Genomic DNA, 25,222 nt, shown 5'->3' with positions numbered 1-25,222 from the left:
TTTTTGCTGAATTGAAAGACTGAATAGATTTCTGTGGATGCTTGGGTGACCATTAAAGCCTGTGGGCCTCTTGTATTATTATACCTCCCGCAACAAGTTGTGGGGGGGGGGGGGTATACTGGAATCGGGTTGTCCGTCCGTCTGTAGACGCAATGGTTTCCGGACTCTAAAGCATTATCCTTTCCACCTACCGTCACCATATCATACATATGGACTACCCATGGGATGAAGATGTTCCCTATCGATTTTAAGGTCAAAGGTCAAGCGCACTGGACATCGAAGTAGCAATATGGTTTCCGGGCTCTAAAACGTTATCCTTTCCACCTACAGTCACCATATCATACAAATGGACTACTCATGGGATGAAGATGTTCCCTATTGATTTTGGGGTCAAAGGTCAAGCGCACTGGACATCGAAGTAGCAATATGGTTTCCGGGCTCTAAAGCGTTATCCTTTCCACCTACAGTCACCATATCATACATATGGACTACCCATGGGATGAAGATGTTCCCTATTGATTTTGGGGTCAAAAGGTCAAAGGTCACGTGCACTGGACATCGAAGTAGCAATATGGTTCGGTTTGTCATGCCATTTGTTTTTTACACTCAGAAAAGAGGTAGTTTATACCTATTACCAACACCCTTTGGGAGATTGGGGTAAGCGGGGGGTATTCTTAGTGAGCATTGCTCACAGTACCTCTTGTTACATCATATATCTCATCATGCCATAGTCTCGAAGTTTTGCAAAATATTTTAGAGGGCTTTCAACCAATTTATCACACATGCTTTAACCTCCAAGTGAACTTTTCTAGTTAAAAAAGCATTAAGGGACATTTGATAACCAATGAAAACTGAGAAACAAGGACTGGGGCAATATAAATATTTACTATTATGTATAGATAAATGTGTTTAAAAACCATATAGGGACAGTTGATAATCAATGGACTATCAAGTATAAATAAATATTGTATGTTTTTATACAAACTCACAAACTGTACAAAGTGTAAATGGCTTTTACTTTTGGAAATTAACTCGGTGGATAAAACTATTTAAAAAATGGTATGTTTCGACAAGTTTAAAACCTGGTCTACACAATTATTTGTAGAATATTCAACAGAACCTGACTTTGAATTGCGAATAAAAAGGGAGGGATATTGCCATTCGTGAACCTTTGTTTCAGTGTTTGATGCCATGACTATATAACTTTCAGATCACAATGTGTCCCATCCTCCTCAGTCCAGCACTCACAGTGTCCCGCTTGTTTCTGGAGAGTTCAGCACCGTGTCCATCCCACCGGTCAAGCTGGAGGAGAAAGAAAGACGAGTGAACTCAATGGCCATTCTGAAGGTCCTGTGTGATTGTTCGCAGTTACAGCCCCACCTTGTAGAACTGCTGACCGCCAGGTATAACACTATCATAGCAACAGGTGCTTGTATGGCACCAGATAAAGTGTGAAGAAGTTTGTACAGATTTTGTTTAACAAGGCTGAGTCTAATTCGAATGCACATGACTTTGTGCAGCTTTTTATTTTCATGCAGTTGTTGGTGCAATGTTATAAATGACTTGTGTATTGTGTTTTTAATGCAAAATTAACATTACCCATAACGTTCATGTGTCAGAAATTGTGCTTTAAGATATTAATTGGGTAAAACGCTTAAATGACTTTTACAAAATTGTTTTCCAGTTTTGTTAACAATGCAAGAACAAAGCATGACTCGCTCGCATATTTGAGGTGGCGGTGGGCATTTTACTAAGAATTCTTTGACAGAACATCAAAAGAAACATATCAGCAATCTTAACAGTTTTATTTCTTTACAAAATGATTCTTATATACCAATATATACCACGATATGCCAAATTTAGAGGGATGGGGCATTGAAAAAAACTTTATTATGATCCTTGACCAAGCCAGATGGTTGACTTTTTTAGAATTTCACTATTTGGTGACTTTTCACATTAACTTTCTTATGTTGGAAAGAAATAGAAATTCCTAGGGCAGAAATAGAAATGAAAGAAATGTGAAAAATTGGTGCATTTCCAACAAATACCCATAGGATCTAATAGTAAAAATTGATAACTTTTGAGACGACCCCCTGTGAAATCTGGATATAAATGTCAGAATTTTCAATCTTAAAATAATTGATATAATAGTGAAAATTCATGCAAGAAATTTCATCAAAACATCTAGGGTAGAAATCTTGTTCAATGACCTTGTGTTTTAGTTTCATTTAATTCATAACTATATTCTTCAACATTTTTTCTAACATTCTAAAAAAAAAAAATGTAGCTGATTTTATGGTAGTACTTTTTTAAACAGATAGAATTATGATTTTTCCCCATTACAGGAATGCTGATGGCTGTACAGTGTTTATGCAGGCAGTGCGTGGCTGTGCTTATGCTGCAGCTCTAGTGGTGCTGGACACTGCTAAGCGAGTGGCCACTAATGAATCGGGGTGGGTGGATAGGGCCACCTTGATGCAGATGCTGTACCCCACAGGATCCAGTCTTGACAACTCTCCCCTACAGATGCTGTGTTGTAACGACACCTGTAGTTTCACCTGGACCGGTAGAGAACACATCAAGCAGGTGAGATTGGTGTTAATCACTTCGAATAGGCTGGAATTGTCTGATTTAATGTTATTCACTCAGAATAGGCTGGATTAGTCTAATTTGATGTTATTCACTCAGAATAGGCTGGATTAGTCTAATTTGATGTTATTCACTCAGAATAGGCTGGATTAGTCTGATTTAATGTTATTCACTCAGAATAGGCTGGATTAGTCTGATTTAATGTTATTCACTTAGAATAGGCTGGATTAGTCCAATTTGATGTTATTCACTCAGAATAGGCAGGAATAGTCTGATATGAATTCACTTGCATATACTTATATAATTCACATAATTTATTTTATAGTATCTCTATCATTACCCACAAAAATGTGCTGTAAAATCATTTATTTCCGTAGGTTCAAATTTTTGTATAATTCGATCGCTGGAGACTTGGATCTTTTCAGGATAAGAGTTGTCTCTCTTTATTGTGGTTTACTGAATAGTTGTAAACATACTTTTTACCACGCAGTATTTATTTCCACAAACTCCGCAGCCACAGAAAATCCGCATAATTTCATACCAGCAGATTTAAAAGATGTAAGCCATAGGCAACTCAGCAGAATTTTGTACCTACAGACCGAAATAAAAATGATAATCCTCGACATTGTGACTCTGTGGAATTAAATACGTCTGCAGTATATTGTATGGCCAAACTACAAAAACAATGAAATATACACCCCAACATGATTGATTTCACAGCTCCTGTGTAAATGATTAATTTCACAGCTCTCCTGTGTAAAACTTAAAATTTGCTATTGCTTCACTAAAGGACAACGAAAATGATTAATTTTACAGCTCCTGTGTAAATTATTAATTTTACAGCTCCTGTGTAAATGATTAATTTCACAGCTCCTGTGTAAATGATTAATTTCACAGCTCCTGTGTAAATGATTATCACAGCTCCTGAGTAAACGATTAATTTCACAGCTCCTGAGTAAATGATTAATTTCACAGCTCCTGAGTAAACAATTAATTGCACAGCTCCTGTGTAAATGATAAACTATATTGCTTTACTACAGGACATTTTCGAGTGCAAGACTTGTGGATTAGTGGGCTCCTTATGTTGTTGTACGGAGTGTGCTCGGGTCTGTCACAAAGGACATGACTGCAAGTAAGTTGTCATAGTTACCAGATTTTAATACTGAAATGTTTGTATGTGTGATTATGTCGGTAGAGTTCATGTTTTGCCACCGTCTCGTGTGTGATAATTTATAAAATGTGTCAAAATCTGCATCTTTGTACATATGATGTTTAGAGAATTCTCAAGGCTGTCGATCTCCCTAAAATGGGTCCGATAAAAGGACCCTTCCCAATACGAAAATAAGCAAAATGTTCCCATCTGATAGTTTAGAAATTTCCAATTTTGAGACAGTGTAAGTAAGATATATTTCTGAAATGATCACCTGTTGTCAAAATACAGAGTTTTAGACTACACTTCATGTACTTTGGACTGGGAGAGAAAGTGTGGGGGTAACAAATGAATGCAATTGTGCGAGTCAGCCATGGTCTTTATCTTTAAAAAAGAAAAATAAACTTTCTTTACCTGAAGCAAAAACATCGGTGATTGTATGTTGATTAAAAAAAATCCCTATCTGAACAAAAAATTCAGTCTTATTCAAGATGTAAAGAAAGCCTGCAAGCATGACTATACAGACACCCATCTGGAATGGGGACTGGACAATAGTGTTCGGGAACATTAACAGCCCTTGGAATTCTACTGTTATCTGTTGGGGAACTTTAACAGCCCAGGTTTATGCCTAAAGTTAAATTGTGATCTGGAATACTACTGTTGTCTGTTTGTTGAACTGGAATACTACTGTTGTCTGTTTGTTGATCTGGAATACTACTGTTGTCTGTTTGTTGATCTGGAATACTACTGTTGTCTGTATGTTTGTAGAATGAAGAGAACCTCCCCCACGGCCTACTGTGACTGCTGGGAGAAATGCAAATGTAAAGCCCTGATTGCAGGCCAGCAGCAGCCTCGCTTTGAGTTGTTGAACCGACTGTTGGCAGAGACAGACTTGGTGAAGCTTCCTAACAGCAGGTGAGTAGAACCAAGATAATGAATAGAACCAGATAATGAATAAAAGCAGGATAATGAATAGAACCAGATAATGAATAGAACCAGGATAATGAATAGAACCAGATAATGAATAAAAGCAGAATAATGAATAGAACCAGGATAATGAATAAAAGCAGATAATGAATAGAACCAGATAATGAATAGAACCATGATAATGAATAGAACCAGATAATGAATAAAAGCAGGATAATTGATAAAGAACCTGGATAATTATGATTAGGGTAGTAGTAATAAATAGAGCCAGATATAAGATGTTTACCAGATAAGTATGTGGAATTAAACACAGATAAGTATGTGGAATTAAACACAGATAAGTATGTGGAATTAAACACAGACCATCACTTGCGTGCTGTGATATTGTTAAGAAATTCATTGTTAGAGAAGACAATGTATAAACAAGAGATGTGAATTTTTTGTGTCGTTTTGTAGAGGAGAGAACATTCTGCTGTTTTTGGTGCAGACAGTTGGAAGGCAATTGATTGAACAGAGACAGTACCGCCCCAACAGGTCGCGGGTCCCCTCCTCCCGGAAGGCTGTCCCCCAGGATCCAGGTACAGCATTCTGTTACTGTAGTCCAACTTTCCTCAGCAATATTCGCATATGCTCCTTTCTTCCAATCTTTTGTCAGATTTCTTTTGCGTAGACAATCTTAGCTGCAGATTTGTAGCTCTATGATCTGTCTCAATGTCCCAGAGAGCTACAAATCATCAGCTAAGACATTTTATGTTGGAGCCTACCTTTCTGTTGTAATATTTACATATATACAGTTTAATGGCATATTAAAAAAAAAACTCCTTTGCCTTGAGAGTTTTAGAAATTCAGCTTCTGACGTTGGTATTGATGTTTTCTTTACGGTATGTGTTTATTTCATTCAGACGTGGAGATGCCTGAGCACGACCTTGAACCTCCTCGTTTCAGTCGCCGCTCACTGGAGCGGATACTTAATGACTGGACGGCGGTGATGTCGATGATTATGAGTGGTAAAAAGGGAACCACTTCACCGGACGTTGTGTATGAGGACCAGCTTTACCTGGACAGTCAGAGTGGGACGGCCCGGCTGGACAAATTCACCCACAACCTGCTGGTCAAGTGCAGCGTAGAGGTACCACCTTAAATACCGTTCTTATTGTTAAAATCAAGACTTTTAAGTACTGTGATCCAGCTTTTGCTCGTGATGACTTTCTTTCACAATTTACCAGTGTGATCAATTAGTTTGCGGCAATTGATTTTCACAACTGAGGTAATCTTGAACTAATGTAAGAGACATTAAAAGACTGGTGGTTTGTGTTGAGAAATATTCGCATCGAGGAGGTTCTTATGAACCTCATGAAAATTTCTTGCACCCAAACAAGAATTGACTTGTGGTATTTTGGAGTTGTTTGCCTGTTGAAACTAGAAATTCTTTAATCAATTTAGGGACTAGATAAAACGTTCTTTGAATTTTGTTTTCTATAAAATTGGGAGATTATATGTAGGCACCTGATTCGACCTCTGGTGTGTTCAGGGGTCCATGTTTGCTGAACTCTTAATTTTATATTCCTTGTAGGAATTATGAGATTGATCACTTGTGTTATCTTCACTTTTTCATGTAAACTTTTCCTTGACTTTGTCAGATGTTGGACACTTTGTTGACGACCTTGATCCGAGAAATGCAGAACGACAATATCGAGGGCAGGAAGGTCGAGGCAAGGACTGTGACTCGTCGATTCATTAGATCGGTGGCCAGGATATTTGTTGTTCTAAACATTGAGATGACCCCTGCCACGAACAAGAAGAAAAGGTGGGAAATGAAATGTGTAGATATTACTATGCATTTTAACTGCACTGTGAAGATGGCTAAAAAGTTAATTACTTGGTTATCAGGCCCACCCGCGTCTGTTTAAACATTGAGCATTAAACATTTTTATCCTTAAATAAATGAAATAAAATCTGAAATCCCCAACTGCATTTTAGATATTCCCATCAATGAAATGTTTGAGTGTGGATCATGCTAATGTTTGCGTAAACCGTTAAAATTTTGCAAATGACTGATGAGGATATGTACATGTAGTTTATTTGCAAAGGGTAATAAGGATATGTTTCATCATGATGATGTTAAGATCTGTACAGATATGATGAAAAATTACAACAGTAATTTTGCTATGTCACGTTGTAGGAGGTTTTATCTGATACTTGTTCTATGCCGGAACTGTTTAATTCTACTAAAGAGAGTTTTTATTCCATGAAAAAAGGGGGAGGCCTGCTATTCGCATCTATTTTTGACGAAATTGACTTGAAAACCAAGTAATTAATTTTTGAGTCGACTCGCATAGCAAACACTCCTTGGCATCGTGTTGGTACCGATAAGTGAACATCTTGTACAGATGTGCTGGATACCATGGATAGTGACCTTTGATCTTGAACTTTTTGTTCGCACAAATTTTGAAGCTTTTATGGATAAATTCCTCAAGCGATGTTTTGTGTTCCTAGTTTTTGACATTGAAATTCCACAGATATCTAGTTAAGCATAATACTTATGCATGTACATTTTGTTTTACCATGCTTTAAAGATTCAGCATTAAAGTTTATAAGACGGTGATGTATATACCTCTCCCCTTGTTGGAAATCATGGACGAGTCGACACTGAGGCCCTTGAGGCCTTTGATTGTTGGCCTTAGCATTAAGATATATCTTTTCTTAGTGTGTATTTTACCTGGATAAACAATAATAGGCTGCTTGTTTTGTGTATAGCTCCAGCATCACAGCCTGTCAGCCATTGGTCCGATGTAAGCGAGCATTCAATGCTCTCATCACGATCGCTATAGAGGAACTCTGTGAGATTGCGGACTCCTTGATAACTCCAGTCAGGATGGGAGTCTTACGACCCACGGCGCCGTTCACACTCGCTACAGCCAACATTGACGCCATTCAGGTAGCTGTGTGTCTTTTATTCTGTTAAAGAAGTTTTGAAATAGCAGCCTGAGAATGTAGGAATACCTGTGTTCATTTTTGTATTAGAAAATGTAGTAAGTGTAAAGATGTTGGATCTGTTTGACTCTCTTATTATCTTTGACAGGGTAGTGAAGAAATATTCAACACTGACCCCCTGCCACTACGGTCACACCCAGCAGACTCGGAGAACCATTCTGTATCGTACATCTCTCATCCCCGAATCTCCCAGGGGGGACCCTCCCAGAGGGCGGGCCAAGACCGAGAAGATGACGAAATCATGCCTCCGGACGAGGTCAGCTTCTGTACTACACAAACTCATGTCAAAATAAAAAAGTTTCACATTCCTGCTGAACAAACTCATGTCAAAGACTTCTACAATCACTTCTGTACTATACAAATTCATGTCAAAATACAAATAGTTACACTTTCCTGCTAAACAAACTCATGTCAAAGACTACTACAATCACTTCTGTACTATACAAATTCATGTCAAAATAGAAATACAAATAATCACTTCTTCACTACACTACAAAAAGATGATTCCAATACTTTACTCTGCTACATGAATTCAGATCAAACTAACACTTTTCTGCTGTGCATGTGATTTTAAACTATTGTTGCATTTGCAGTGTTTATTTTAGAATTGTTTTAATGATACCTGGTGAAAGTTTGTTTATTTATAGGATTGTATTTTGAAATTGTTTTCTGATACTAGGTGGAGGTTGTCGAGGGAATGGGAGGTGAGGAGGACCAATCAGATCATGAGGATCGTGATGACCACCAATCAGAGCATTCTGATCAGGACCAAGGTGATAATGAAGGAGGTTGGTACAATGCTATACACTTCTTAATACACCAGTACCAATGACACCAGTACTTATTTGACACCAGTACTAATGTGACACCAGTACTTATTTGACACCTGTACTAATGTGACACCAGTACCAATTTGACACCAGTAATTATTTGACACCAGTACTTATTTGTTACCAATACTTGATACACCACTTCTAAAATGACACTAGTATTTAGTACACTAATACTCATGATGCTAGTACTAATAACACCAACACTGTGCCACATTGTCTCGTGACGAGTATAAAAAAAAGTAGCTGATTGTGAGCTGTATGCATTGTCAGTTGATGCTTAGTGTTGAATGACATGTAAATAGGATTGTTTTTGATTGATTTTGATAAAACAGATGACGTAAGTCACAGACAGTGTGCTGAATGAGGTATTTGTTTTTTAGGAGCTGCAGAAAGTGACATGGATCTTGACCTATTGGCGGAGTCTGAGAGTGACAGTGAGAGTAGTCATAGCAACCAGGACAATGTTAGCGTACAGAGGAGTGCTGTTACCGCGGCGACAGCGGGTTCTGATGCTGGTAAAGAACACTTATTACAATTGTACAGCATACTTGTACTGTCTGATTGGTCTGTCATGCATGGTTAAGTTATTTTTTGGTTGGGTTCAGGAAACAAAACCTTGGTTTTCGGGTTTTTTTTCGTCAGTAGTTATGTGTATATTTTGTGTGAGAAACTAAAATAACTTAATGAAATCAAGAATAATGAGGACCTTGAAGTAATCAAACATCAATTTGTACTGCATTTCATTAAGATTTATTTAAAGTCAACATTATTTTATAAATGACTATAAGCTGTAGGTGTGGTACTGCAAATTTAGACCTATACATGGTGCTTACAGTTTTAGCAGTGAGGGTTTTTTAGCGTGCTAACACCTGTCTAGACATGGGACCTCCATTGTTAAGGTCATATCTGAAAGACCTGTGACTCTCATTTCTAATTGCCAAACATAATGGTGAAGGAACAATCACTACCTATGTTTATGCCTCAGCTTTGAATGCACGACCTCCTGTTGATGAAGCGAACACTCTACCGCGATCCTATTGCATACTTAAACTTGCACTGGGTAGATTAGCATTGATAAAATGTCCAAACAATCATAGCAGTGCACATATAGCACAAAATAGGATGTAATAAAATGTAAACAAAACTGAACTGAAACCCAGAATATATAAACCAAACTGAATCATAATTATGTGTTTTTACCGTGGTTAACCGACTTTTCAGTTAATCATTACAACCCTGCTGTCTGGTTCATATAATTTGTCTATTAGAAATATGCAATATACAATTTATTTTTATCTATTGTAGGGCTTGGAAGTTTGGCCCACTTTTCAGAGGACTCTGGAGAATCATCCAATCAGGAAGAAGATTATGAAAGCGAGGGGGAACAAAGTAATGGGAATGACGCTGATGACATGAACTACATCGATGAGCAGCTGGAGCGATGCCACACTTCAGGTTGTAAGGCTAGATTGATTCTAGGAGGCTGCCCATGAAACGAGCAGACATTGCCTATAATACAAGCAGTCCATGATAAAATCAGATGTTGCCTTTACACCAACAGCATAGGATACAATATTTACCACCTATCTTGTGACTCTACACTGGGCTGCATTCCCCAGTAGTGTGGACCAAATTTATTGCTTCACTATGTTGTCTGCCTTTCATAATTTTACTGCAAACCAACATTTACTCTCGACTTTTATTTGCAATTTACGATTGTTGAACTGGTTTTTGGAGACTAAATTTGTGACCGAGATTATCTTAAACAAATGTAAGAAATCTTGAAGGACTGGTTCCCAGTGAGAAATATCTGTGATGATGAAGTTCTTGCAAACCTCGTGAAAATTTCTCACACTGAATAAAAGTTGGTTTAACAGTATTTAGAACTGAGCATACCCTCCAGAATTAACAATGAATTCATTGTGTCACATACTGCCTAATGTTTACGTGGTCAGCCTCTTCAAATGTGAAGGCTATTTTGAATTTCAAGTTTAAATTTTAAATGCATTTCAAAAAGAAAATTTTTAATTTTAAATGTTTGTTGTAGGCACACATGGGCAGAGGACACTACAGGCTCCACAGACAATGCAGTGGGCTATCAGGCAGAGGGATACAACCGCCGCTAGACCACCACCAACGTCCGGCACCACCACCACCACCGGTAAGGCAACTGCTAGGGTAGAGAGTGTAAAAGGGATGAAAAGTGGGAGAATAAAGGGGACATGTCACATAGGAGATGGAGAATAAAAGTGGTGTCTAACATGAGAGGGAGAAAACGAAAGTGGAGTGTGGCGTTGGAGAGGGAAAGTGAAAGTGATCTCGCATAAGCATTCTGGAGAATGTTTTACTTTCACTCTAGTTTTTCTGGATAGCATGTTAAACTCTAAACAGGACAGGGAACATGACATTCATTGGTTTTTCTGTAGTAATATATATCATAAAAGGGTCACGATGATCATGTATTGTATATCAGTTCTATAAAATTTGAGTTTATGTGTATTTAGGAGGGACTGGTGGACTGATTTACATTGACCCTGCCACTCTGAGGAGGACCAGCACAGTAACCACGACAGCAGTACACCATCACCAGGAGAATCAGGTTACCATGACGACGACAGCCAGCCAGCTAGCTAGGGCATTTAGTGTTGTGGTACGACAGATTGCAGACCTGTTGACAATGATACAAGACTATAATGCCCTCGCCCCAGGATTACCTCGAGTTTTGGAGATCTCGGACCAGGAAGCTCGTGATTTGCAGGTATTAGCAGGAATCAATTTCAGAGAATTAATGTGACAGTGAAATTTTTATGTGAGAGTTGGCCTTCAGATGCAAAAAGATGATTTTTTATGGATTTAATAACCTTGTTATGCCCTTTGAGATTGAAGATATTGTTTTTGGTGTGTATGTTAATGATGGTCATAACTTTTGAATTGTGTAAATTGAGAGATGAACTGACAGGTCAAGGTCGGTTCAAGGTCAAATTTGCTCCAATTGAACTTGACCATGGCTGCGGGGCAAACATCTCTTGTATTCTGAAAAGAAACACATTGTGTGCTTCCATATATTTGGATTTTTGTAGCGAATGTATTATTTCAGCCTATCTAGGTGATCTCCAAAAATTCTTTTAACTTAGAATTACCAAGTTTAAGTACATCAGTTTACGTATAAAGAAAAACGAGTTCACCAAAATTTTATCTACCAAAATTAATGGTGTGCCTTTTAGACTCAAATCCACCAAATTTGTGTTCTGCCCCCCGCGCCCCCCCCCCCCCCCCCCCCCCCCCCCCCCCCCCAAATCCTGGCCGTATGGTATTCATTGAGAAGAGTGATGTACAGTCAAATGGAAATCAATCATTAGAATAATCAGTGATCAATACAATGATCGAAAATTGATCTATTATAATCTTAGTCATCTGATATTGAAAAGAAAGCTGAAAATTATGTAAACTTACATCATTTTGAAAGTCTCAAGTATTTGTTTTTCTTTTATTTTTGGTAAATGAAATCAAATGCGTGAAGTTGGAACACTATAATACAGGCTTTGTCTTTATCTGTACACTGAGTGGTGTACTTATTTTTCCACTTGTGGTAGTACCGCGTAATAGTTATTTTTTCTGGTTGTCCATTTTTTTGTGGAGAGAAATAATCCACAAAAATTACAATTGCAAAATATATATACATGCATACAGGTATGTGTAGGCATAATGCAACCACAGAAATTGGAAATGCAGAATATAATTAAATACTACCATTTAGTAGGTTCTAATTTTGCTTGCGATGTTATTAATGAATGATTGTTAAATTGTACAAAAAGAATATTTGATTTTTAAAACAACTGAGTTGCTTCACAGAACAGCTGATCAATTGTCATCACATCATTAATAGGTCAGCCTGACATGCTGTTGTCACTGACATACTTTTTCAGTACTACCGGTACACAACCTGACATACTTTTTCAGTACTACATAAGCTGACATACTTTTTCAGTATTATGCAACCTTACATATTTTTTCAGTACTACACAGAGATGCATTTGACCTTGACCTGGGATTGGTTGATTAATATCATGGATTCCACCGAGGCCCAGCTTAGATTTGGTGCTGCCCTCTGTCATACAACAGACCCGGCCAATCCAAATCATCCTTTCCACTCCAACTATGTCCGCAATCTACGTGAAAGAACCAACCGTGAAGAAAGCCGCATTCTGCAGGCATTAGACAGACGCAGAGCGAGATTTGGCACCATTGGTGAGTTCTGATGAAGACAATTCTCACGTCATTTCAATTTGTAAAGATATCAAAGGTGAAATCATTAGAAATGTGAATATTTTTATAAACCAATTCTGTAGATGGTGAGGTCACCAATATATTCAGACATCGTTTAAAGGCTCAAACATGATGCTTTTTAAACATTTTTAATACAAGTAAAGATGTCAGTGAGGTTTTTTTGTATGGTATGGGAATGGTACTAATACCCATTTAATCATGGAAAAATAGCTTTGAAATAAAACATGGGAAATTTTTTTACGTCAACAAATGACATTTGCTTTAAAATTGATACTGAATAAACCATATTTCAAAGACAAAACAAATGTTCATTGTTTACAATTTTGTAAACTAGCGCTATCCTATTGACCACTAATTTCTATTTTAGAGGAAGTGAAGAAATAAGTTAACTCGTATGTTTCATGCAAAGCGAATTACGAGCCTCAGATTACAAAGACTTTGCAGTTTGTTACTGGGCACTTTTTAGCCTCAAAATTGGGAAAAATCGATCGTATTTGGCATTGGTAATGGTATTGTTTATTAGTACCAGTTCTATAAGAAAAAGATATTCCTGCATGTTTCTTACTAACACTGGTTGAATAAGAACAACAACTATATGTTCCTATGATCTAACAAAGGAACATTTGTCTCGGTCCTAAAAATTGAACCCCACAAAAAGAAGGGATTTGATAATGTCAGAATCTATAACATGTTTGTTTGTGTTTTATGAGTGAGATAACTTGTTGATTTACGTTTGTTTATTTACAGGTACTGATGGTAATCTGGCTCGTCGTGAGTTCCTGAATTATGCCCTATCTCTGATGAGATCTCACAATGATGAGCATGCCGACTCACTCCCCAGTCTCGATATCTCGTCCATGAGACATGTGGCCTACGTATTTGATGCCTTGATTTATTACATTAGGAGCAGTATTGATATGGACGCTGAGGTTTTTCGGTAAGTGTTCCTCACAATATGTAATGTCACGGAAATGTTATGTGGAATATCATCTCGGTAGATAAATTGTTTTGTAATGTGAAAGCATGGCACCAGTTTTGTAAATCATCATGCTTTAGGTTTGTAAAGGCATACTCATGAAAAATTACCCACAGTAAGTTAAATCTACTGTGTAGAGGCAATATGTCAATGATGATTTAGTGTTTATCAAGTTAGAAGGAATCAATGTCTTAGTTAAAACGAATTTGGATTTTTATTGATCATGTATATGAAAGATTTTTTGAGTGTGTAATCTAGAGGTGTTTTCATAAAAGATTTATTGAAAATAATGTAAAAGGAATTGTTGGATAAGACTATCTCTGATATAAAGTAAACTCTGTTATGTAAACTTTTTAGGGATGGCATTTCTGTCATCTCCTGGGATCATGATGAGAATGACAATGAGGAACATGATGAAGATCCAGTCACCAACATGTCTGTAGACAATGAGAGTGTGGACGGTGAGTCGGATGTCACCACCAAGTCCGGCCGTAAACACCAGTTCTTCCACCGCTCGGACTCCACCACCTTTCTCGGATGTCCCCCACCAGATCCGTTTCAAACACCACTGGTACAAGCCCTGCCATTGGCTGACCTCCCACATCTCCTCCAACCAAATGCAAGGAGAGAAGACCTGTTTGGGATGATCCGACAGGCTGTGGTGCCCTCTAGATCATCTATGGATGTTAAATCGACCCAACGGATGTCGAGCAGTAAGAATCAATTTGACAAGCTGCCGATCCGAATGGCTCTATCGGAGCGGAGGAGTAGCAGCTGTCTGATGCAGGGAGCCTCTCTTCCGTTGACTACTGTACCAACTCCACTGCCTCAGCTTAGTACCTCCAATCTCCCGGAAGTCTCTTTTAGTAGTGCTAGTGTTATAGTAAAGCCCCCTTCTCAAACTCCACCCACTCAAGCAGCTGGGAACCAGTCAAGTGACTCAAATATGTTGAGCAGTATACCGCTGCCAGGACAAAGTCGCGATGTTAGTAAATCTCATGAAATGTTGAATCAGGCCAGTGTGATAGTGCATTCCAGTGCAGCCCATGGTCTCCCAGTGCCCAATCTGACGTATTCTGGGCCCCATCTCTCAGACAGCCGCTTTATTGCTGGAGATAGGCGACTAGATCTCAACAGTCAGATCAGTGGTCAGTCGGAGTCTTTGGACAGAAGTTTGGACAGCCAGCGGGTCACTCCCTCCCTCAGCTCTGTACCCACGGACTCCTCAGGCTCCCTGATGTCCGGTATCTCTACACAGTGCAGTACCGGGGGTCTATCATCACAGACTAAGAGTAGCACAGGCAGCAGTGGGGTGACGGTGGACGCATTGCCAGGGGCAATGATGGAGTCGCGGTCGATTCCGTCCCTGCCCTCAGAGAACTTGTCTGACCCGGCCTCCTTCTCTGACCAGGTCCCAGGACCGTCCACCTTGGAGGTGGCTGACCAGAGAACTTCATCGTCCAGTGATGGCCCATCAATGCAGGCTAGGTAGGTGGAATTCTGACCTCAGGGTTCGTACAGGTCCTTGAATCCTTGAAAAGTCATGGAATTTTAATTTGAAAATTAAAGGCCTTGAAAAGTCATGGAAATCCGTATTGTTGCCAAAAGTCCTTGAATAGTCCTGGAAAATTATATAAATGGCAAATTATTTTCTATTAGGTGTTAAAATCATCAATCATCGATCTTTTGTTTGTCTCCCATTGTTGTTTTTATATGTCAAACTGTTTCTTCCCATTGTAAACAAGGAAACATGCAGTTAATGTTTAGCATGGTTTCCTTTTTAGTACGTAGTTTCCGGCCTGTCTAATTGAAGATTATCGGTCGAGAAAATAGCAAAACATCGTTTTTCTTACGTTATTTCTCTACTACACGATACAAAACACAATTTGATAAATCCCATCTTAAAAAACACAACAAAACTACGACACAAAACGCACGCGATATCCAAGACTCGTACACTTTTTTTACCAACGATAAACACGGAGAACAAACGCAATCCACTTTTAAAAAAATAATGCACTAATATTAAGATCACATTTATAACACTAAATGATGGCACTAAAATCACGTGCACATCAAAAAAAGATACCAAGGGATTTTAAAATGTTCACTGAGCTAAATGCCTTGCACGAATCGGCCGATAGCACTGGGCAGTTTGATCGATGTATTTATGGACGAAATCTTAACAAATCTCAAACTATTATGTCAAAATAACTGACAATTGTTTTAATTGAACACTACCTTTTCTCATCTAACTATGTCCAAGCTATTTTAACTGTGCTACAATAAATTTTGTCCTACATGCTGTCCGTAAATAGAGTTTTAAAATCGAAAGCAATCACAGGATGCTAAACATGCATATGGTTGAGATAATATTATTTCTTTGGTCATCAAAGTGTGAAAAATGAAGAAAATTTTATTGAGTGCAATTTCTAAATAAACATCATTTAATTGCTTATCACTGGCTTCAATACAGGGTATGTGCTAGATCTACCAAAGCGTGATCAGTCAAGTGTTTCTAATCCCCGAACAGACCAGGAAATTTACATGGTGACTGCCAGGGGCCATGGGGCAGCCAAGGTGTGAATGGCTTATTATTTTGAGAATCCCTATTGAATAAATAGGGGTTTATTATGTTTTTGCAATGTGATACAGAGTCCTGGCATCTTGGGACAATGTAATAACGAGGTCTATTTAATCTAAGAAAAGGAAAAGCCTAATTGAAGAAATGAAAGCTAAGAAAAAAAGGTTTGAAAAGGACATTAGCACTTTAGAAACATCAGCTGTTGAGTATGCAGGAAGAGAAGGAAAACTCAGATTTATCGCGAAATCAAATTAAAGAATTAAGAAATACATTAACATAATTAACCAGGTTCTCTGTTGGAGAAAGCTAAAAAAAATTTGGTCACCTATACATGAAGTGAGGTTCACAAAATCAACTGGTTTTAATGCCTGCATATTTAAAACAAGAAAGAAATGGAAATTTAGTGTCTTCAGTCATTTTGAGATGTTGGTGCATTCTTTGGTACCCATCAATGAATAAGTGGTGACAACAAAGTTGTTTTTATAGGTTGCAGTAGAGTAGTCTATTTAGATAAATGTGGAACTTGAGAAGCTTAGAATATGCTATTTTTAGACGTCATAGTATCACATGCCAGCTATATAAATGTGTCAAAAACTTGTGGCATACATAAATGTGATAAGAATATTTGATAAATAATTGATTAATGATGCATAATTGTCTATAATTATGGGTATGGAATTTTAAAAAAAATCCTGGAAAAGTCATGGAAAATAGGAACAAAAAAGGTGTATGAACCCTGTGACCTCAATACTCTTAAGTTATTAGAGTTCCATGCCATCAGGGCACCATTCACAATGATTATTTTATCCTCTATGCAAACAATTTCCAGTACTGTCATAGCAGGCCATTGACTAAATACCGTATATACTCGCCTATAAGTCGGATTTTTGGGAGTCAATTTTTGGTCCAAAACTCTATGTCCGACTTATAGGCGCGTCCTAAGAAGATTGGTATTTTTCAGGGCGGCGTAATGTAGTGTTTTTTAAACAACTCCGACGATTATCATGGACTACCACACAAATGATTATTGTTCACAAATATCTAGACGTATTGTTTATGTATTTTAAAATTATGTATAAAGTACAAGTATTTACATATTTTTATCTAGTTAAAAATTATTTACATACCTAATACTTTCAATTCAACTAATCTATCGTTTATCGGTAAAATTGAATTACGAACCTGATTTAATATTAAAATATTTTTGAAATATATTTCACAAAAGATTGAATATTGTTAACAGATAATTTAGATCATCATTCTTAACTCTTAAAAACTCTATTGTTGATACAATGAATTACACTGTAATCCCATAATTCAGTTTTCACAAGGCCTGTACCACTAAGTAAGCACTGTGTCAGGTACTGGTAATTAGGAGATCATAATTGCTTAGGTACACAAGGAATCATTGTCCATAATAGATCAAGGTTTGTGTTTAAACCCCAAACAGATATGGCTTGGATATTGAGCACCTCATAATTATTAAGTTCTCAAAATATTTTTTGAAACATAGGTAAAAACTCTAGAGCATTGACTTGAAATTGTGAACCGATTCTGACAAAAATTTGTACCGACTTATAAGCGGGTCAATGGCAAATTCCTACAAAATAACCTTTAAAAATACAACCAACTTATAGGCGGACCGACTTATAGGCAAGTATATACGGTAACAAAATTCACCATCAGTGTAAATTTTACAGGGAAATTTGTAACCATGACTACAGTGAAATTAAGATGATGATTTCTCAATGGACAGTGAATTATTGATTTGATTTGAACATATTTTATTTTATAAGTGCATATTATGCAAACAGTTTGAACACAAGTTCTTTCAACTTACGGAGTTCTCACTTTTACATCTTTACAGTGAATTATTATAATGTGTGTATTAAGTTTGTTGAATTATTATAATGTGTGAGTTATGTTTGTTTAATTATTATAATGTGTGTATTAAGTTTGTTGAATTATTATAATGTGTGAGTTAGGTTTGTTTAATTATTATAATGTGTGTATTAAGTTTGTTGAATTATTATAATGTGTGAGTTCGGTTTGTTTAATTATTATAATGTGTGTATTAAGTTTGTTGAATTGTTATGTGTGAGTTAGGTTTATTTATCTTTTGAATTCTATTTTTAGCTACAGTGACACACTACCAGCTGGGTCTGTGGAGACTGGTCTCGATATGGTAGGGGCTCACGAGAATGTCTGCAACACTGTGGATATAGAGACGTCAGCTGTACCACCCGGTCTGGGACCGGCCAGGTAAGAAATTGGGGGTCATCTGAGGGTACTGACGATCTAACCATTATACCCTGGGGTCTAAGGTTTGTCAGGTAAAACTTCGGGGTCATCTAATGATGGAGATGATCTGCATACTTTAAACCGAGTTTTACATGTAATGAGTTTTATTTGCGAGTTAATGGTGATAAATCTGACGGTAACTTTTATGATATACTCTATGATGATGAAAAGGATACAAACAAGCAATGGTTTACAGCGACAAATATTCCAAGATTGAGCTAAGGTTGTAAAACTGATGAATATTTCTCGCATGCAAATTAGAGTTGGTTTACGGTATTCAGTTGTGATAAATCATTTGATCTGGAGGGAATGATTTTGTAAATAGATTTTTGAACAAGTGAGGACATTGAAGAAAGAAAATGCCCAGAAGACTGAATTGTTGTTGTACCGTCTGTTACAGTTACGATTTACATGTAATTTATTCAAGTATAGATATTGATACAACTGATATTTGTCAGATCAAACCATGATGCACTCAAATTTTTATTTCTAAATATGTACATTGATGACTTTGACTTTAGTGGATAATACGTAAATTTCAGTCAATTCAATAAAAAAATAATTACCAATACTGTAACACTAAACATCTGTACTTTGTAGAATTCTGTAACATTAAACATCTGTATTTTATAGGATTCTGTAATACTTAACATCTGTATTTTATAGGATTCTGTAATACTTAACATCTGTATTTTGTAGGATTCTGTAACACTAAACATCTGTATTTTATAGGATTCTGTAATACTTAACATCTGTATTTTGTAGGATTCTGTAACACTAAACATCTGTATTTTGTACAATTCTGTAACACTAAACATCTGTATTTTGTACAATTCTGTAACACTAAACATCTGTATTTCGTACAATTCTGTAACACTAAACATCTTTAATTTGTACAATTCTGTAACACTAAACATCTGTATTTTGTACAATTTTGTAACACTAAACATCTGTAATTTCTAGGATATTGCTTTGTAAACAGGATTTATGTTACTGTTCTAGGTTGAATCCTCAGAGTAACTTGGTGTCACATGACGTGTTGCTAGGGCGCTGGCGACTAGCCCTTGACCTGTTTGGGCGTGTTTTCTGTGATGATGTGGGGGCGGAGCCAGGGTCTGTCATCAGTGAACTGGGTGGATTTCCCGTCAAGGAAAGCAAGTTCAGACGGGAAATGGAGAAAATCAGAAACTCTCAGCAGAGGGATATTATTTTGGATGTGAGTACACACAGCCCCTGACCATAGGATCTACAGGAGATTTATTGCTTTTCAAACTTCTCATTATATAAGCCTTAAGACAGTTAATTACTTGGTGTTCAGGCCTGTCCGTATTTTTTTCGTGCTCTTCAAATAACAAAAAAATCAAACTGCATTTTAGAAATTCCGGTCTGTAAAACATTTTACTAAGTTTGGGTTATCCCAATCGTTACCTTCACAGTTAAAATTTTGCAAATGGCCGCCAGGGTCACAAGTTTAAAATATTTTGCGATGGCGGTAATATCTGTACAGATACGAAAAGGCACAATAGTTATTCTGCCATGGCACCTAGTGGGATGTTTTTCCAATGCTTGCTTTATGCTGGAACTGCTTAAGACTTGTAAGTTAGTTTTGAATTAGAAAAAAATCCCTCGTTTGCTTTTTCCCCCCCATCTAATTTTGTCTAAATTGGCCTGATAACCAAGTAATTAATTTTTTGGTCTCAGTAACAAAGTGTTTGATATATCCCCACTCCAAATGAATGAAAAGTAATTTTTTTTTATAAACTGGCAGCATTTATATAGAATCTTTATTTGTTTAGGTGGAGAGAGACAGAAACTTGCTGATTGTACAGTCTTTCAAACAACTGAACACCCAATACAACAGGCGAACCAACACTAGTGGTCCCCCACTGGCAGTTCATAGGGTCAAGGTGACCTTCAAGGACGAACCCGGGGAGGGGAGCGGAGTTGCTAGAAGCTTTTACACTGCCATTGCTAATGTAAGAAGTATCTATTTGTATGTGCCTTAGCTGGTGTCAAAATACACTCCATACTTGTATGTAATTTGGTGTTGATTGGTGAGACAAATGATCGATAACTGAAGGGTTTATACATTGTGTATTTCAATAGGCTGTTTTATCACAAGAAAAACTGCCCTCATTGGATGGGGTGCTGATTGGTGGGAAGAACCTGCAGTACAGTAAGTAAATCAGACATCTTTACCCCTAGTTTTCTGATTGTGCAAAATACATGTATCCTTCATTTGAGGATATTTACTTGCAGACCAGAGTTTGCATTAGGTTTTCACAGAGCTGCCAACCCTCACGATTTTGGCATAAGGCTTATGATTTTTGGACCGAAAATACGCCTTACGATTTCAATATATATCTTCCGATTTTCGCCTATTTGACATTTCGAAAGTTTTAGAGCTGTCCGTCATTGGTTTTTACTTTTATAATAAACAAGCCTTAGTCGTTACTACGTTTGTTTGCATAGTCTATATACATGTATATACAGAATCTCGATCATTTTAATGCTTTGAAATAAACAATATGGCAGCTGCTACTAAACGTAAGGCATGTGTTGATGGAAATAACAACAATAATCCCCCAAAGAAGAGACAGAAATTCAAAGAAAAATATGCAAGTACTCTGTAAACGTCTATTTGTTTCAAAGTCAGAAAGGGGGAGTTTGTATGATAAGTGTACAATCTGTTTGACAAACTTCAGCATCTCACGGTGGGGAAAATGACATTAAAACACTTGCCAGAATAACTGACACAGTAACTGTAAAATTATATAATATACCAATGTAACAATATTTTTTACACAAGTTTTAGAAAGTAAAATCAATAAAAGATGTATTTGACCTTCTGCAGTTGTAAAATGCACAACAATTAGTATGTCTAAATTCATTAAATTTGGATTTGAAGTATGCCTAAAATTGCTCAGGTTACATATTTATTCATAAAAGATCTCCAGCGGCAGGGGGCCGCTTAGGCCCCCTGACTCCTGCCTTACTATTTTCCATTTCATAATGTTGGCAGCTCTGTTTTCATTAAAAAAAGAGAGAAATTGCTTAACATCAGAAATACAGGATTGTGTTATATTTCCTTTTTTTAATAATGTTTAAAGAGACTAATTTCTCTTGATTGTCTTTTACCTAAGATTTGCTGCAGAGAGCGAGGTCGAGGGAGAGAGAAAGGGAACGTCAACGGTCGACTCTCAGGAGACAGCGTAGCAGAGAAAGAGACGCCAGACGGACTCTGTCTTATGATGCCCCACCCTTCTACATGCCAGCCGACGCCCCAACGTCCAACAATAATAACCCTGGTCCTGCTGGGCAGCCATCGTCTGACTCAGGCTCTGAGGGGGGACCCGACACCGTATCGCAATATCGCCGACAGCTGGGGGAGAGGCTGTACCCAAAAGTCAGGGCACTACAACCGGTGAGAATTCTATTCATGAATCACATTCAAGTTTTGTTGTAATCAAAGGACATTTTCAGTTTGAGAACTGAGTTTGGTTCTTGGACTACATTTTTCAGTTTGAGAACTGTGAGTTTGGTTTCTGGGACTACATTTCTGTTTAAGAGCTGCGAGTTTGGTTTCTGGGACTACATTTTCAGTTTGAGAACTGCGAATTTAGTTTCTGGGACTACATTTTCAGTTTGAGAACTGCGAGTTTGGTTTCTGGGACTACATTTTCAGTTTGAGAACTGCGAGTTTAGTTTCTGGGACTACATTTTCAGTTTGAGAACTGCGAGTTTGGTTTCTGGGACTACATTTTCAGTTTGAGAACTGCGAGTTTAGTTTCCGGGACTACATTTTCAGTTTGAGAACTGCGAGTTTGGTTTCTGGGACTACATTTTCGGTTTGAGAGCTGCGAGTTTGGTTTCTGGGACTACATTTTCGGTTTGAGAGCTGCGAGTTTGGTTTCTGGGACTACATTTTCGGTTTGAGAACTGCGAGTTTAATTTCTGGGACTACATTTTCAGTTTGAGAACAGCGAGTTTGGTTTCTGGGACTACATTTTTAGTTTGAGAACTGAGTTTGGTTTCTGGGACTACATTTTCAGTTTGAGAACTGCGAGTTTGGTTTCTGGGACTACATTTTCGGTTTGAGAGCTGCGAGTTTGGTTTCTGGGACTACATTTTCGGTTTGAGAACTGCGAGTTTAATTTCTGGGACTACATTTTCAGTTTGAGAACAGCGAGTTTGGTTTCTGGGACTACATTTTTAGTTTGAGAACTGAGTTTGGTTTCTGGGACTACATTTTCAGTTTGAGAACTGCGAGTTTGGTTTCTGGGACTACATTTTCAGTTTGAGAACTGCGAGTTTGGTTTCTGGGACTACATTTTTGGTTTGAGAACTGCGAGTTTAGTTTCTGGGACTACATTTTCAGTTTGAGAACTGCTAGTTTGGTTCTGGGACAACATATTTAGTTAAATATTGTGAAATGTAACCGTAAAATACATGTATGTTTACGGCGATGAATCATATTTTTGGTTAAACTTGGTTGCATTAAATTTTTGTCGTTTTGCCTCTAAAATGATATTTCTTAGTCATTTTGCCTTTGAGATAAACAAATATGTTATTAACTCTGAATGTTTTTCGGTACTTGACCCTAAAGATAATGGGTATCTTATTTAATAACCTGTGAATATTTTTCTGTCCTTTACCCAGGGCATTTAATTTAATTTTTCAGTCCAAAGTCCTGAAGCTAACGGGCATTTTAATTGATTTTTCAGTCCTAAGTCCTGAAGATAACAGGTGTTTTATTTAATTTTTCAGTCCTTAGCCCCGAAGATAACGGGTATGTTACTGGAATTGTCCCCTGCTCAGCTGTTGTTGATGTTGACCTCAGATGAGACACTGAGACAGAGAGTAGATGAAGCTGTGGACATTATAATGTCTCATGGAAGGTAAGACAATATAGCATCACACAGGAGGTAATATAATGTCACATGGGAGGAAATACAATATAATGTCACATGGGTGGAAATACAATATAATGTCACATGGGGGTAATATAATGTCACATGGGAGGAAATACAATATAATGTCACATGGGAAGTAAGACTATGTAAATATTGCATGCAGTTGAGGGTAACATTTAAAATTTTCACCCTGAGAAAACCATTGTCAACCGAAGCATAGCCTCTGTTGATAATGGTTTCTTGAGGGGTGAAAATTTTCAATGTTACCCTCAGCTACATGCAATATTTGATTATTATACTGTTATATAAACAACAAAGCAGAAAGACTTATGTCTGTTGACAATTGATCAATCACTGTCAATACATGCGATATTTCGTAGATAGATGCAGGTATTCGTGTTCATTACAAACGCTCAATCGACCTCTTCTAAAAATGTAGGCCGAACCATCCGTGCATAAATTTGACACATGTGGTAAGTTTTATATCACCTGGTGTCAATTACTGTTACCTGTTGGGAGTTTACATAATATATTGTTACATGGGAGGTGAGACAACACCATGATGTTGAAGGTAGGGGAAAGGAAACACTGTTTTAAAAATTCTCTTTTTGTGTCTTTTAATCACACAGTTAAAGTTAAGTGAAACAATTAAAGATGTCTGATCCGAATTTCAAAAAAAAATTTCTGCCTTGTAAAAACGCTGTTAAATCATCGGATGCATGTATTTATGAGGCTGTACGGCATGTCATAATTAATTATTTCTCCTGTTTTAACCAGAATTATTTGATTTTAAATTGGTGTTTACAAACAACATTCACTCGGCTATTTCAAGTCACAGTCACGTGACCAGTTAAGACTTTCAGATCATCAGTGATCTTATCTGTGTAAAACTGTATTTGGCTACAACAGTCCCGTGCCATAAGTTTAAGACAAATAAAAATATCAAACATCTCGTAGTAATTCGTTGTTTTACGCTCTTTCAGCCTTAAAGTTAGACAGTTGCCATTCATATCTTTACCTCATGTTGGGATTCCCCTGACCTGCATGTGGCTATTTATAGAAGAAGTGCATTTTATTTACTACAGTATCGTACCATAAGTTTAATATCAAACATCTCTAGTAATTCGTTGTTTTATGTTCTATCAATCCCAGAATTAAACAGTTGCGTCAGAGCTATTTTCCTCAATTTGGAATTCACCTTACACACGTGGGGTTATTTTTAGACGTATACTGAACGACTACATTTATTTCATGGATTCACACATGTTTATTTTCTAAATAATATTCTCACTGATTTCTTTTTCAAGTATGCAATTAAGAGATAGTTAAATTTATTATTAATATTTTGAATGATTTGCATACCACATTGAGTTACTCTCTGAGCGCAGCCATTTCTAAACAACGAGCGCAGCCATTTCTAAACAACTTTTAAACAGTAGCTGAAACACGCATTTTCATTGGATAAGCATGATGTAATCCAAACAAGTTTGTTTTCTCCATCCGCTAGAGGGCGCCACTCAAAACTACGAAAATCACACTAAATCTGCCAAGGGTTTGTAGAGAAGCGGAGCGGATTGTAAAGCCTTGGCTAGCGAAGATGACAGCATTTATGATGCGAACATTTTATGAAAAATTAGTCTGATTTGTATTGTACATCTGTATTCTGTA

At 37.3% G+C, this 25,222-nt stretch overlaps 1 protein-coding gene across 2 annotated transcripts in view; it reads left to right on the top strand.

The window, feature by feature from the left end:
- LOC125647085 (E3 ubiquitin-protein ligase UBR5-like) overlaps positions 1 to 25,222 on the top strand; it is a 58,792-nt gene that overhangs the window by 22,475 nt on the left and 11,095 nt on the right. Inside the window, exons 22-44 of one of the 2 annotated variants that reach the window (XM_056142215.1) lie at positions 1,211 to 1,403; positions 2,346 to 2,586; positions 3,630 to 3,721; positions 4,508 to 4,654; positions 5,123 to 5,244; positions 5,569 to 5,795; positions 6,307 to 6,473; positions 7,424 to 7,604; positions 7,749 to 7,916; positions 8,340 to 8,448; positions 8,874 to 9,008; positions 9,799 to 9,948; positions 10,541 to 10,654; positions 10,998 to 11,251; positions 12,510 to 12,741; positions 13,528 to 13,717; positions 14,114 to 15,244; positions 18,477 to 18,602; positions 19,644 to 19,857; positions 20,438 to 20,617; positions 20,748 to 20,817; positions 21,785 to 22,065; positions 23,409 to 23,539. In XM_056142215.1, the coding sequence (XP_055998190.1) occupies positions 1,211 to 1,403; positions 2,346 to 2,586; positions 3,630 to 3,721; positions 4,508 to 4,654; positions 5,123 to 5,244; positions 5,569 to 5,795; positions 6,307 to 6,473; positions 7,424 to 7,604; positions 7,749 to 7,916; positions 8,340 to 8,448; positions 8,874 to 9,008; positions 9,799 to 9,948; positions 10,541 to 10,654; positions 10,998 to 11,251; positions 12,510 to 12,741; positions 13,528 to 13,717; positions 14,114 to 15,244; positions 18,477 to 18,602; positions 19,644 to 19,857; positions 20,438 to 20,617; positions 20,748 to 20,817; positions 21,785 to 22,065; positions 23,409 to 23,539 (4,855 nt within the window). Of the gene's footprint in view, positions 1 to 1,210; positions 1,404 to 2,345; positions 2,587 to 3,629; positions 3,722 to 4,507; positions 4,655 to 5,122; positions 5,245 to 5,568; positions 5,796 to 6,306; positions 6,474 to 7,423; positions 7,605 to 7,748; positions 7,917 to 8,339; positions 8,449 to 8,873; positions 9,009 to 9,798; positions 9,952 to 10,540; positions 10,655 to 10,997; positions 11,252 to 12,509; positions 12,742 to 13,527; positions 13,718 to 14,113; positions 15,245 to 18,476; positions 18,603 to 19,643; positions 19,858 to 20,437; positions 20,618 to 20,747; positions 20,818 to 21,784; positions 22,066 to 23,408; positions 23,540 to 25,222 lie in introns of both variants that reach the window. The other variant, XM_056142213.1, reaches the window with a different exon arrangement.

This window comes from Ostrea edulis, chromosome 6, assembly GCF_947568905.1.
Source record: "Ostrea edulis chromosome 6, xbOstEdul1.1, whole genome shotgun sequence".
NCBI classification, from domain to species: Eukaryota; Metazoa; Mollusca; class Bivalvia; order Ostreida; family Ostreidae; genus Ostrea; species Ostrea edulis.
Note: the sequence above shows the minus strand (reverse complement) of the source record. Positions and strands in the feature narration are given on the sequence as shown.